General features: G+C 34.7%; 1 protein-coding gene across 4 annotated transcripts in view; it reads right to left on the reverse strand.

Moving 5' to 3' along the window:
- LOC109061157 (dystrobrevin beta-like) overlaps positions 1-15,109 on the reverse strand; it is a 41,605-nt gene that overhangs the window by 10,260 nt on the left and 16,236 nt on the right. For 3 of the 4 annotated variants that reach the window (XM_042742650.1, XM_042742649.1, XM_042742651.1), the window contains exon 11: positions 7,685-7,759. The exons of the other annotated variant lie outside the window; for it this stretch is intronic. In XM_042742650.1, coding sequence (XP_042598584.1) covers positions 7,685-7,759 — 75 coding nt within the window. The remainder of the gene's footprint in view (positions 1-7,684; positions 7,760-15,109) is intronic. 4 annotated transcript variants of the gene reach the window in all.

Here is a 15,109-nt window from a genome sequence, read left to right on the forward strand (position 1 = left end):
TCATTTACTTACAGCAATTTTATATTGTAGACAAAGTCAAGAAGATTATTTATTTATTTATATAGATATATGACTATTATATTTTCTTCCACATTTTTGCATCAAATTTTGAGTAAATATATTTAATATAACTATATAAAATATTATAATCATATTTTCATGTTTTTCATTATAATCATGTTTTTAATTTCTAATATAATATCAGCAATTTTATATAGATTGATTTTTTTTATAATTACATAAGATTATTTGTAATATATCAGTATTAGCATTTATTCTATAATCCTCAGAGCAGGTACCTTGAGTCTGAATAGATGGAGAGCGCAGAAGTGTGCAGTGAATGCATAGGCTCTGCTAGTGTGGCTGGCTCTTATGTTATAGGGTTTGGCATATGGCTGGAGCAGATGACGGAGCATATGTTTTTCTTCCTCATTAAGTGCTCTACAATTAGGAGTGAATCACGTGCACATATGTGTGATGTGTATATTCTGCGAGTTAGACACCACACAAAAACACACATTTATCAACATGCATACGCTGCAATCATCAATCAAATGTAACACAAATATTATATCAGTCTGAAAACACAATAGAATAATAAATGAGTTGCACAGATCTGGACTGCTGTGTCAGTCTCTGTGGCCCCGCCGCCGTGACCTGCCTGAACTCTCACAGTCTCAGCGGAGTGATTCATTAAGAGGGTTGTTTTCATGCCAGAAGTCTCACAGACAGACATGCTGTTTATAATAATCAGTGTCTCGCTGAGAATGATCCACTGGAATCCACTTATTGATATGACACCCCGACAGCGACTGTTAGGCCCTTATAGTGACACTTAAAGGTGCTCCAGGTCATTTTTTTCTCATTAAACAGCTTTACGCAAAGAAATGAGGAGCACTTTCGACAAATGTGTTTAAAATGATGTGCACTTATTCAAGATAAATACCAGTGCAAAGCAACAAATGGGCCTTTCTTAAATTCATTAAATGGAACTATACAGCTGCAAACTTAATAATAATTACTTAATAACAATAATAATACTGTTATTATTGTTAATGTTATTATTACATATAACATTATAAAATATTCAATTATATTAAACTGTATTTGATGTATTAAACATTATTAAAATAAAATAACTATAAATAATATAATAATAACATCAATACTACTACTGCTGCTAATAATAACAATAATAAATATAAAATTATTTTATTATGAAATTATAACAACATTCATTCATTAAATTTGCATTTGAAATATAAAAAATATATTAAAAATATTTTTACTATTATTACTTCACATTACAAGAATATTCAATTATATTAAAACTTACTAAAAATTACTAAAATTCATTACTACGATTTATTATTATCACAACATTACATGTAACATAACAGTAATATGCAATTATTAAAATGTTATTCCCAATATGTACATTTTATTTCAAATATGTAAATGTTATTCTATATAATAAATTACTAAAATTAAAATAATAATAAATAATATAATGATTATGATGATCATTTATCATTATTAAAACTGCATTTGAAATATTAAAAATGACTAAAATCAAAATAATATTATTATTAATTATTTTTATTATAAGGATATAACATTGAACATTACAATAAATTACAATTATTACATAATTATTAATACAGAAATATATTATTATTATTATTATTATTATTATTTTGTGATTTTCCTGTGCTTATAAAAGTGCATCTAAACAAAACAAAGCAATAACACAATCTAAATTTTATAGACAGACCATAGCAATAGAGTCCCATGTGTGTGATTCACCAGCCACAAAATGAGTACAAGTAAAAAAATAAAACGTTCAAATGTGCAGCCCCTTATGGAAAATTAAAAATGGGTTTCACATAGTTTCCATGCTTCCTCTATACAGTCCAACAAAAAAGGGAAAATACTATCAAAACAGATCACATCACCTCAACTTTATTGCCAAAATAAAAGTATATATGGTAACTAGAATTGAAACTATAAACAACAGCCATAAAATATAAAAATTATCAAAAAAATTAACAAACTAATTAATATATTTAATATTATATAGTAATAATAAAAGTCAAAAGAACAAATTGAAAGAACCAAAGAGAGGATAAAAAATGGCCATGAAAATCTAATTCTACCATTTTACATTCTACATGTAAAAAAAAAGTCAAATAAAAAGTACACTCTGACCCTTTCCAATCCAAAAGTGGATAAAGGACATGGAGAGCATATCAACACTCTCTGTACAGCGAGACTATGATAGAGCTGGAGTCTATGATTTCATATCCAGTGACAGGTGGTCAATACTCACTTAACTTCAAATTAAAAACTCATTCGGAGCAAATGGAAAATGATATTTCTGTTCTGGCAGCAAGACTGGCCATGACCCAGCAGACGATAAATTCTACACAAGGCCACTTGTCCTTGAAGGCAGACCCGGTAAATGAACGCGTGCTGGAGAGGTGCACCGTCAGCAGAGAGACTCGCTCGTGCTCATTGTCCCGCCTACAGCTCTGATGTTCCTACAAGGCCACGCAATCACACCCAAAATGACTTAGACAGAGAAAGAAAAACTTCTTATGAAGGCTCAAGGCACAAAAAGTTTCACACAGAATCTTGTTGCTGATGTTTTGAGAAGTTAGAGAAATCAAGGGCTGCTGTATTTATTTTTATTTTTTTTTTACATTTTCCTTCACAAAACAAACACACACACACACCTTCATGTTTGTTTCTGTGAATTGTGGGGACTTTCCATAGACTTCTATTACTTTTATACTGACCAAAAAATATTTTTATCCCCTAACCCTAAACCTACCCCTAACAGAAAACCTGTTTGCATTGTTACACTTAAACATAAATCACCATTGTGGGGATCACAGTCAAAAATTTCACGTTTTAACCGCATGCCGGTTAAATGACAATAATTTCAGGTTTTACTATCCTTGTGGGGACATTTGGTCCTTACAATGCATGTAGCATAAACAAGTACACACACACACACACACACACACACACACACACACACACCGACTTGTGCATCACCCAGATCACGTCCCAGGTTTGTTTTCCTAGTGTCACTACTGAAGTGGAACAAGATGATGATTTTGTAACAGTGTACATAAAGCTGTCTGTTTTATAAATTGCTTGAGCAATGTCATTTTGGAAAGTCATCTTCATTAAGCTGTAATGCACTGCATTACTGTCCAAACAAAATCATCATGGATTACAACATGGCAGACATCAGCAATGTCAAAAGTTCTGGTACTTCAGTATTAAGATAATATATTTAAAAGAAAAAAAATGTAAAAAAAAAAACAAACTTTTACTGCACTGTGGTAATACTGAAACTTAATTCCACAGGCACACACTGACAGATAGCTGCTTTCCACAGCTGTATTTGATAGATTTGTCGTCTATAACTACCAAAAGTTTGGGGTCAGTAACATTTTTTCTTTTATTCAGCAAGGACACATTAAATTAATTAAAAGTGACAGTAAAGACATTTATAATGATAATGATTTCTATTGCAAATAAATGCTGTTTAACTTTATATTCATCAAAAAAAAAAAAAAAAAAAATCCTGAAAAAAGTATCAAGGTTTCCATAAAAATATTAAGCAGCACAATAATAAAGAAAATCTGCAAATCAGCATATTAGAATGATTTCTGAAGGATCATGTGACACTGAAGACTGGAGCAATGATGCTGAAAATTCAGCTTTGCATCACAAAAATAAATAAATATAATCAAAATTTTGAATATAATCAAATAGAGAGCAGATCTTTTAGGTTGTGATAATATCTTACAATATTACTATTTTTAATGTATTTTTGATCAAACAAACGCAGCATTGGTGAATATGCGAAAATTATTTCAAGAACATTTTAAAACATCTTACAGATCTGAAGCTTTTCAAGCTTTTGATATATATCAGCTGTTAACCCATTTAATCCCACCAGCCACAAAAGTGACCGTAAAGAAGGTTTTAATTTATAAATCACTAAAAATATTATTGACTGATGCATTTCCTGCAAATATGGAAAAATAAAGGCTCTCAATTAAATATGTTGAGTGTTAGTGCAAATTGTCACATGACCATAGAATGAGTAAATATGTTGATGGCAACAATTATAATACAGTGCATTTAGCTATACACATACATCCAATTGCAGTTGTTAGTGAAGGGTACACTAAAATGTAGCAATGAAAAAGTTACAGTGAATATTGCACTAAATTAAAATTTCAAATGTTACAAATGAGTTACAATATTGATGTTATAATACTGGAAGCACTAATATAACCATTTTAGGTAACACTTTATTTTAAGGTTTCCTTTTTACACGTTACATGTACTTGTACATGTAATTATGCATAATTACATACAAGTAACCCTAAGCCAAACTCCAATCCTAACATTAAAAACCATATAGTAATATGTAGCTAATTAATATAACTCAGTACTTAAATGTATAATTACACTGTAACAAGGTCACCTTAAAATAAAGTGTAACCCTATTTTATAATATATGTTATATATTTTATGATATATAGTTTTTGATGCAAAATAGTAACAATACAATTTAAACAAAAACACACCAAAAAAACTTATCACAAACAAATAAAAATTTTGATGACTGAAGAAATATGTTGATTCAATATACAATTTTTCCCACCAGTCACAATTGCAACTGACCATAACACACAATTTTTCACACATTTTTTCACACACTCTATTGATTCTTTCAAAGAGTTACTAATGACAGTTGGATATTTTCATATCTGTGAAAAAATTTGGGATAAAACTAATAAAACGTTCTTAATGAACGAGTGTGTTCTTCATAATATCAGTCTTTACTGTGGAACAAAACAGGTATCTAGAATCATGAAATTTTACTTGTGTTAGTATAAAATTTTATCTTGATCACTAATCACCCACAACCTAATTGAACCCATTGCTTAATGGACTGAAATAGTTCTAGAGTCCCAGTAAAGTGTTCTTTAGCAGATCACAGGAGTCTGCTGCATCCTCCATATAATAAAGAATTTATAACTGGCCTGAAAGATCGGGAATTGCATTCATTACAGATTTTGTTGATGCACTTGCAGCTTTATCTGATTTGCATAATTCCTTTAGCAAATGAGGTGCTAAAACAATGCAGATGGCACGTGCAAATAAACGGTCACCGGATCACCTTGGGCTGTAACCCAGCCTGAGATGCACCAAGGGTTCACAGACAGCAGCTAATTTCTCGACTGAATGCTTTTAGTAATCTGCGTAATTTCACCAGTATTGGTATTGACTGCTAAAAATCATCACGACTCTGACAAATGTAATCAAGTGTGGCGGGTTGAACCCAGCATAATTACATAAGAATGCTAAGGAGCACTTCTTGTGTCTCTAACATCTCCATTTTGGTAGACTTCAGTAAACAGGAGTCGAGACCAGAATTAAGTGCAGTATATTCCGCATATATTCTTGGCGCCGTAGGCATAACCGGCACTTGACATCGTACTCATACAAACAATGTGTTTAACGTAAGACTGTGATGTTGGGTGAAAGGTTCAAGCAGAGCGACTGACAGTCTGTGTCTTTGATTTCATAACCAGTGGTGCATTATTGATGGAAACGGAGATGAAACTAACATCTACAATCTCCCTCGACCACAGACCTCATTTAATCGCCTGAGGTTAAAGAGTCGAGTAAAGTCAGCTCCTTTTAGACTGACTCTGATCATTACGCTGAGGGACTTCATGAAGGGTGAAGTGTTTACCCGTCTATAGTCCTGCCTTGATGCTGGGCTATATTTAGAGCAGAATACACACAAACCAATCCCTCTCTGTGCAAAACATGCCACATCTGGTGCATTTAAGTGATTTGCCGTCATGACACGCGTCGCTCCGAGACTTGATGTGTTTTAGTATTCACCCGATATTAAGTACTGTCTGTGGCCTGACACAATGACAACAAATGCAGCAGCTTACTTTCCAATATGTGTTCAAATGAAGGCATGCGGCACTAGAAAGCCTACGAGGAATGGGCTGCTTTGGCAGCGGCAGTAAATAAACAGGGAATGGTTGATCTTATAAAGAGTGGGACTGAATTTTCGGCTAATGGAAATGTTTGTACCAGAGCTCACCAGTATAATAAAATACAAAATGTTACGCAATAAACCGTGGGTTTCTGTAGGTCTCTTTTCGAAAGAAATTCATCAAACCAGGGTGCGAATTACAGTATGAGGGAGTATAGAGCGTCTGATTCCACTAATGAAGCTTTGAATATAAAAGAAGTCAAAATAAAAGGTAAGGTTATTAGGTACCAAAAATTAAAACCATAAAAAACATTTAGCTGAAATAACTTCTTCCATTCCAGCTAGTTGCCAATGCAGGTCATAAGTTCAATTTCCACCGAATGCATAATAATAAATCTTTAATGCAATGCAAGTAGCTTAAAAAACATATGCCAAATGCTTGAATGTAAATAATAAAAATACTTCAGTAAATTAAGATGCTTCCAATGCTAAAGACAATTTTGGTTGTGCAAGAAAAATCTCATCAGAAACTTCTGCTGTAACCTAAAAAGTTTGAAGTCAATATAAATGCCACATTATGAAACACTGCTGTAGTGATGGCATGATCATTTTTCAGCTGCTGAAAACCTTTGCGTGAGAACTTGCCACAAGAATGTAAAACAAACTCTTATAACTGTTGTACTTTTTCACCACGTACATCTAACCATTATTTTCTTCATAAATTGTCACATATATTAAGTCATCATGAATGTCACTGAATTTCAAAAGGACATTTCCACCAAAAATGAAAATTCTGTCCACATGTATTCACCTTCATCTCATTCCAAACTATATGTACTGTACTTTCTTTCTTCTGCAGAAGATATTTTTGAAGAATTCTGGTAAACAATCAGTTTTGGTTGGATAAATAAATAAATAAATATTTCAAAACGGAAGATGCAAAATATAGTTCTCAAGTTAAATCGACTACTTTTACATCACTTCTTTACATCATCTGTCCTAATAGACTTTTATTCAATGGAAAAGAGCAGCAAGAACATTCTACCTCAAATCTCTTTTTGTTTTCTATAGAAGAATGAAAGTCTCAAGTCTTGAGAGACTTAGAACGACATGAGGATGAATAAATGATGACAGAATTTCATTCTTGGCTAATCTGAGCCCTAAACTTCACGATGCTTGAAAGACCAAGTGACTACAAGCAAAGGCATTTGTCTTGGGAACCTGGGCACGTGTCAACAGCACAAAACAGAAAAAGCCAACCTGACCAGCTCTCTATTTACAAGATAAGGCTTTCATTCCATCAGAGTTTATCTTCCGGATCACCTTGGGCTGCAAGCCCAGCCCGGGAAGCGCAGAGGGTTTGGAGACAGCAGGCCAATTTCTCGATTCACTGCTTTTAGTCATCTGCCTTTGAAAGGCAAACAATCAACCTAATTCCGCAGCGATGCAATAAAGATTGAAAATATTCCGCTCAGAGAAAGATGCTACAATCTTCTACTCATCCACACGCAGCATAATTTCAAAACAAGCCATTTTACATAACAGGCTTAAGTGGAGGAGCTTAAAACACACACACACACACACACACACACAAACACACAATCAGCATGCAGACAGAAGCCTGTGTGGAGCGCTTACCTTTTTGAAGGTGTGGGCGCCCCGGAGGAAATGAGAACGGTATCGTTCATGTCGTTGGCCACTGGCCTCAGCTGACTGCAAAATCACAGAGTTTGAGTCAAGCCTAGACACAAACCTACGGATGACGCTCTAAGCTTTCCAAGCGCGAGGGACATCAAACCGCTCTAAGAAGTGATGTTATTTTTGAAGTACACCGTTTGAGAGCACATTAAACTTCCTCATCATAATCGACTTCCAGATGCACACATTTTAATTTAATGCCATTTGCCCAAACTTAATTAAGTTAACAAGACCACAAAAGGGTTTGGAGGAATTCTAATTAAAGCTGCAGAAATCCGAGAAGGCTGGGAGAAATAGGAGGGGGTGACATTGCAGAAGTTAATTTGTGTGAGTAAACAGTGCCACGGGATCCATCTGGTCCTCATGAACACACATGACAGGACCCTTCCCCTCATGTGATAAGGGTAATTCCATAATGTTGATGTTATAAATCGCTTTTTGTCGACTCACTATTTTTGGCTTTGGCAAACTGGTGGCTAATTCCTATTAATTCACAAAATCTTATTTGTACATTTTCCTACAATCTGCTTGAGACCCACTGATGGTGAGGTTTAGGGGTTAACCTTCATTCTTTATTTCTAGAACTCGCACTTTGCTGTTCAAATCACATCATAGAAATTCAAACAAAATCACCAACTTAAAAACGTTCCTTCTTTATATTATAATGTGTTTTTTTTTTTCAGAGAAATTGTACATAAAACAAATTATTAGAGTACATTTTGCAAGAAAATACTATTTCATTATTTCTACTTTAAAATTGTATGTTTAATTCAATGTATTGCTTAAAATTTCTTTGTAATTAATTATGAAATTTGCTCAGGCTCAGAGTGAAAATGGTTTCTATGCCACATTTTTTAAATTTAGTTCTTTCATGTTTATTTTTCCTTTTTTAACCGTATGTTTGATGCATTTTCACAAATGTTTTTCATACTTTTTCCAGTTATTTATGATTAATGGATAGTTGATTTTTTTAATAATCTGTTAAAAATAATAAAACTTTCCATTTCATTAAATTATACTGTAATTTTTTGTGAAATTGTAAATAAAACAGAAGTACATTTTACAAAAATACTATCTCATTCTTTCTACTTCAAATGTTGGTGTTTAATTCAATGTGATATTTAGTTTCTTTGTAATTAATTGTGAAATTTTGCTATCAATATCTGAGTAAAAACTGTTTCTATACCAATTTGTTTTAGTCTAATTCTTTCATGTTTATTTTCCCTATTTTTTACACCTTGTTTGATACATTTTCACAAATTTTTTCATAATTTTATGAAAACTTTATAAAAATGTATGATTAATGGATAGGTATTTTTTTTTTACAATCTCCTTTAAAATCAGAGTTTAGCACAGCCTGAAAAAGCTACATTACCTACAGAAATTTCCAAAACTTTTCAGTGACTTCCTAGTCTGAAAATCATAATTTTAAAATTCCCTGATATTCCCAGGTTTTCCATGAACCTTGCTCATATCTGAGGTGTTTGTCTACTGCAATCGAAAACACAATCTCTTTAAATTAAAGGAAACATCCAAAGAATGTCGTTCCTTGGTTCAGTCGCTCAGAGGTTCGGCGCATTAGCATTACTGAGACGTCCTAATGTTAATGTTCCCTGAGGCTGCTAGCATCATGTCACACGACTCGTGAAACGCCGTCATATTGCAATCCGAGCAGCCGAGCTGTGGCATCCTTCTGAGACCTTGAAGGAAATAGTTACCAGCATCGAGCAAAGTGATCCAACACATGGCAAGCAAATCCACAACAACAATGCTAGACATTTTCTATAACTGCATGTTAAAAACACAAAAGACTCATTTGTTAATTAGGAAAGCATTTCTGTTCTATGCAATTACTCACTCACCTCCCGCAAGGCAAAGAGTGGCCGTCTGTCAAGCGGTGAGACGTAAGCGGTGACCGCTCTGTCCAGCTGCCTGTCCTGCTCTGTGCTCAACTGAAGGAGCATCTCAATGCACAACACTGCTGCTGTCTCCAAGGAAACCTGACAGTCACGTGACACGGTGACGATCTAGACACACTCTTACTCTCTCCTTTTCCCTCTCTCTCTCTCTCTCTCTCTTCCAGCCTCCTGGCTCCTTGGTTTTGATGCACGTACAGTACTTTCAGAGATGCTATATTCTTCCCTAAGAACATTTAAAATTCTCCAATCTTTGTTTCCAGCCGCCCACATTAGTCATAATCCAGAGCAAACAATTCCCTCTTTTCCAGCAGAGAGCTTCATTTACAACACAATTATCGAACACAATGCAGCCTACACAAAAACAATAGTCTAATACTTTAAGTGCAAATCTACATATTTTCAAAATTGACTAGTTGGCAGTTTGTCTGAACTAGCTCTGCATAATTAGACTGGTTTAGACACCTAATGCATGCTTCATACAGCCATTTCCATAAGTTTTTCAAGCCTATTACAAAGTTTTAAAAAAGCTGATGCAGTTACTCCATGCCGTTTAGCTGTAAACCTGTGTGTCAAAAAAGCGATTATGTGGGAAGAAATGGAATGTGCCACTCTGATGTAATAGTGTGGAAAAGCACCACCTCTGCAGAAGAAGATCAATGCCTGCAATCGCTGCCTGTTTAGCTCCGCCCACCCATTCATGCATATAATGTAAATTACACAGGTCTATGCAGAAACCAAACGATAAAGAAAGGCAAGAAGACACCATGCAGTGCCAAGTTGTGGAAGCCCGCCTTTGCATTGTCTTCCTTCTGATCCTAACATTAAGAAAGAGTGGATTAACTTTATTTTTAATGAAGATCCAAACCGCATCAGTAAGAACTTGGTCCTTTGTTCACTCCATTTTACTGTGGATTTGTTTACAAATTTCGACGCCGGATTTTCTTCAGAAAGACTGATACTAAAAGACGATGCTGTGAAAACTATACTGGATCCGATGTCACACTACATGAGTGTGAGTAACTGTTTTTATTACGTGATCACTATTGCTTTGTCTGGTATTACAGATCGTTTGATTTGTACTGAATGTTTTTGCATTTTTAAACTAAATCACTGCAGCCTCCATCTATGAAGGATGTAGTCTGTAAAACATACACAACTGTTAGCCAATCACATGCAGCGGGCGTTTACTTCCAAGTCTAGAATCTGCCACGCCTATTCAAATGAGGGGGGTCAAAACAGGACAGAAAATAGACTATTACTTCTAAATTATGATGTCTTTTTATGTAAAAATCTTGATAACATTGTAAGTGGACCTCAGAGAACAGTACAAAACAATAAAAAAGGCAGTCCATGACCCCTTTAAAGGTCATTCCTGGCATATAGCATTTTGGCGCTGATATGTGAATGGAAGCAGTGTGGATAAAGAACAGAAAACCATTGTGTGTGTGTGAATAGCACATGTACAGTAGTACATTTTCTGGACAAGGTCATCTGGCATGTTGACTAAATATAATGGGTTTCATGTGTGAATAAGGCTGGTAGTGACTGTCTTGACATTTTTATTGAGGAGTTTGTGAATTTGTTGCAAAAGCAGCTGTTTGTACTGTAGGGATCCAGGGAGACGATCATATTTTGGGGGTCCATGGCATCAAAAAGATGGGAGAAAAAACCTTTAACACTGTCAGCACACTAAAAACACTCTGCAAGCTTCTTCAAAAAGACAAAACAAATCTACAAAATTAAACTAATCAACCTCACCAATCATAAGTTGAGGTAGTATGGGAAACTTTGATGCCTTTCTAATTAGATATATCTCTAATCAATGTGCATATGGTGTAATATGATCCTAAAAATGTAACCCACTGCTAACAGGTGCCACCCCATCACTCTTAGTCACTAGATACAGATTCTTCAGCTCTAATTTGAACCTCGAATGATACATTTTAGCTAATCTCCAACCACTCAAATTCGTCAAGCAGATCAAACCAGGATGAAACCGTCTCCTAAACTTTGATTAGCAAACTCCTCTAGATTCAAAGCCAGAGACTGACAAGTCTTAGATGTCAGACGTGCTACGAATGTAGATTTATTCATCCTGATGTTCTGTCCTCAGCAGAGAGGAAGGCAAAATTCACGCTCACATCTTTTTTTACGAGGTCAAATGAATTACATCAAGGGCCGTTCACAGGCGCTCTTCTCCTCTGGTTAATTACAGTGAAGTGAGTACTTTCACAGAGCCCGAGCTGGAGAAATATGGAGCATCTAATATCCCGTCTCAGCTGAAAGTTATCAATACATGTGGTGCCTTCCAGACGGTTTATGCCTCTGGTTCTGAGCCCAAGCTGCACATCTGCAGTGGAACATCAGTGTTATATGACCTTGGCTGTTTATATATCACTGTCTATTTCAGCTACTTTACATTAATTCATGCTGATTAAGCAAATAAAAGAACAAGGAGTGGCATATGCACATTTGGTTAACAAGTTTCTAATGAAATAAACATGAAATCAAATCGACCTTATTGACTTTCTACAGTACATTCCTACAAAGAAGATTTAGTACATATTGATATATTAAATATTTTTAGATTTTTACACTATAGTTGATACAGGAACAACATTTCTTCCCCCAAACTAAAAAGTATTTTTTTAAATATTTATTTTGAATTATGTATTTTCAATAAAAATAAAGAATAAATAAAGACTATGCCATACTAGTTTTTAGAAGAAATATTTTTTCCTCATTATGATCATTTTCTTCAATATCTTAATTTAGTATCAAATTTCAGACATGATTATTGGAGTGTTTTACAAGAAAATATTTTTTCAGTTTTTCTACTGAAAAAAAAAAACTTTTGCTTAATTCCATTTGTTTGTGACATATCTGAATTAAAATTGTTTCTACATTTTTATTTTTTCCTGCTTTTTTTTCTGAATATTTTCATCATAGAAGAGGTGTAATTGAGTCTTTTTTTCATGAATTGTTTTTTTGAATGATTTAATAGGTCTGTGAGCGTCAATCATTGACCTGTTTACCACACATACAACCTACGAACATTCTGTCAGTGGTTCAAGAAACTATATGCTTTGCGCCATTTTGTTTCATTTATATCCACTGCAAATTAGTCACAGACATCTGTCCCTGCCTATGGTTCAGCATGTCCTAAAGAAATCCATCTGTCAGACAGGAGAAGATCTGAAAGGCATGCCTTCATATGCCATCAGCTGTCAGAAAAAACAACACTCCAGCAGTTCATCATAGAAATTCATCTCACTTAAAACAACAACAACAAGGCTGTCCACAGAGTTCCTGGTTCTGTCTGATTCACGGGGCTGAGCAGACATGATTTTCCTTTTCTCTGACTCTGCCACAACCAATCAGAACGAGGCAGCCTGCAGCTTGTGACAGTGGGATGTGGAGGATCATGTTGATGGATGTCACCTTGAGGTCAAAGCCAACAGGAACACTATGCTGACCAACTGTGAGGGGCAGTAACGGGCAGTCAGACATGTTTACGCTGATCTGCCAGATACCCAAAGAGCAAGAGATGGTCATGACTTGGCAGAGCTCTAATAATGAGGATCCAGATTTGTATTATTTTCTGCTCCTAACCAGAACTGATGCAACTGATGACATATAGCTCTTCAATGCAGTATCAAATAATAGAAATCATGAGAAATTTAAATAAAAAAATTAAATGTAGGAGGAAGGGAAGATGAGATATATGCCAAAGTGTAATATGCAGAGTTTGGAGTCATAAATAAATACATAAAGTGTGACCAATAGTAATATGCAACCTCATTTGAAATCTGTGATTCTAGCAACATCCCTGCAAAATTCTAATAATTTGCTTTTTGCGCATTTTGCAACACTTTCAAAATGAAATCCGGTTGAGTTAGTGGTGCTAAAAGCCTGTTCAGATTTATCTGAAACAGATGAATGTAAATCTGACAATGTTTTATTATGTTGGATGTTGTACTGCATGCATCAAGGCAGTTTAGTTTGATAGCGCTAAAAGGTTAATGCTCTGTTGCATTTGAAAATAACATACCACCCCACATTAAAAACATAAGCAAACATGAGTAAAAAAATGCTTGCATTTGCTGAAGAAACCTGCCCTTTTATCTTGCTTCAAGTCTTTTTTGAGCTCTTTTTTTAGAGACTCGTGACTTTGCATAGCAAATGCAATAATAAACCAGGTGCGCTACCGAGCATGTTTACTACATCAGAAAAGCCATACATATGGAGCTGGTTATGTGATGCAAATGTCAAAATTATTTAGGTCATAAATGCTGCACTATGGTAAAAGTGTTTTGAAGGCATAACAGTATTTTGCAAAGAACTGTTTAAAAACTGGAATAAAATTTGTTGGTGTTTTACTGCATCTATTGTTCATTTCAACTAGAAACTAGTGGGGGTACATTTTCTGCAAAAACGCAGGCAGATGCATGTATTTCCAATGAGCCTAGGTTAGTAATACATGTATTAGCAAGTTCAACTATTAATAGATTATGACAAGACCAATGAGATTTATCACAGCAGAACCACTTCCTTCAATACTCAACATAAGAATGCATAAATCTCTGTCCGAGCTGAGGGAGACGCTCAATGAAACAGACTATAATATTTGTTAGAGTCCGTAGTAAACAGCAAACACTGAAGGCTTGAGATTGATTTAGCACTGAAGAGATCGTGTGGCCCACAGGCACCTCATACTACGTTTAGATAAGTTGAGAGGACATTATGTGACAGAAGGGGAGAAATCGAGTATTCAGAGTGCATGTTTACTGTCAGAATGAACCTCTATCTTACATTTTTTAATATGTTAATGCTCTTATTGTAAATGATTTATCTGAGCACATTACAGGCGGAAAAAATGTATGTCTGTAGTCTTTAATCAAAATGTGCTAACTTGCTCAACCTCTGAAATGATTTTCCTTGTCGCTTACATAATTTTCTCATTTAAATCCTGATTGATTCTGAAATATGTCACATTACAGAAGTTAAATGGGTTGCGAATGCCATTTCATGTCTTTAAATGTGTGAAAATGTGCTCCGCATTGTAATCAAGGTCTGATATTCATCTATTCTAATTCAACACTTTCATATCTCTAATTGTTGCGTGGCCAATTAAAGCAAGCATTACAAAAGTCTCTTACTCTCTTTATCCCTAAATATGAAGCGTTATTTGAAAATACATTTCTACAAGTCTTTCACACAAGGACTATTTGAAGCTGATGCTATTCCAGTGGTACAAAGGGATATTTCAAGAGCAGTTTTAATTGCTTAGCAATCTGTATTTGGGAACTAAAAATAGACGACGCTGGCAGCTGAACACAAGCTGGCAAGTGTGCCCTTCGGTCACAGTGAGTTCAGAGGCAATTTCATCATTAAGTCTGAATCTATTCTAGGTGGTAATAAGACGGTAAAATTTAAACACTCTTTC

This window comes from Cyprinus carpio, chromosome B17 (genome assembly GCF_018340385.1).
Source record: "Cyprinus carpio isolate SPL01 chromosome B17, ASM1834038v1, whole genome shotgun sequence".
NCBI lineage: Eukaryota > Metazoa > Chordata > Actinopteri > Cypriniformes > Cyprinidae > Cyprinus > Cyprinus carpio.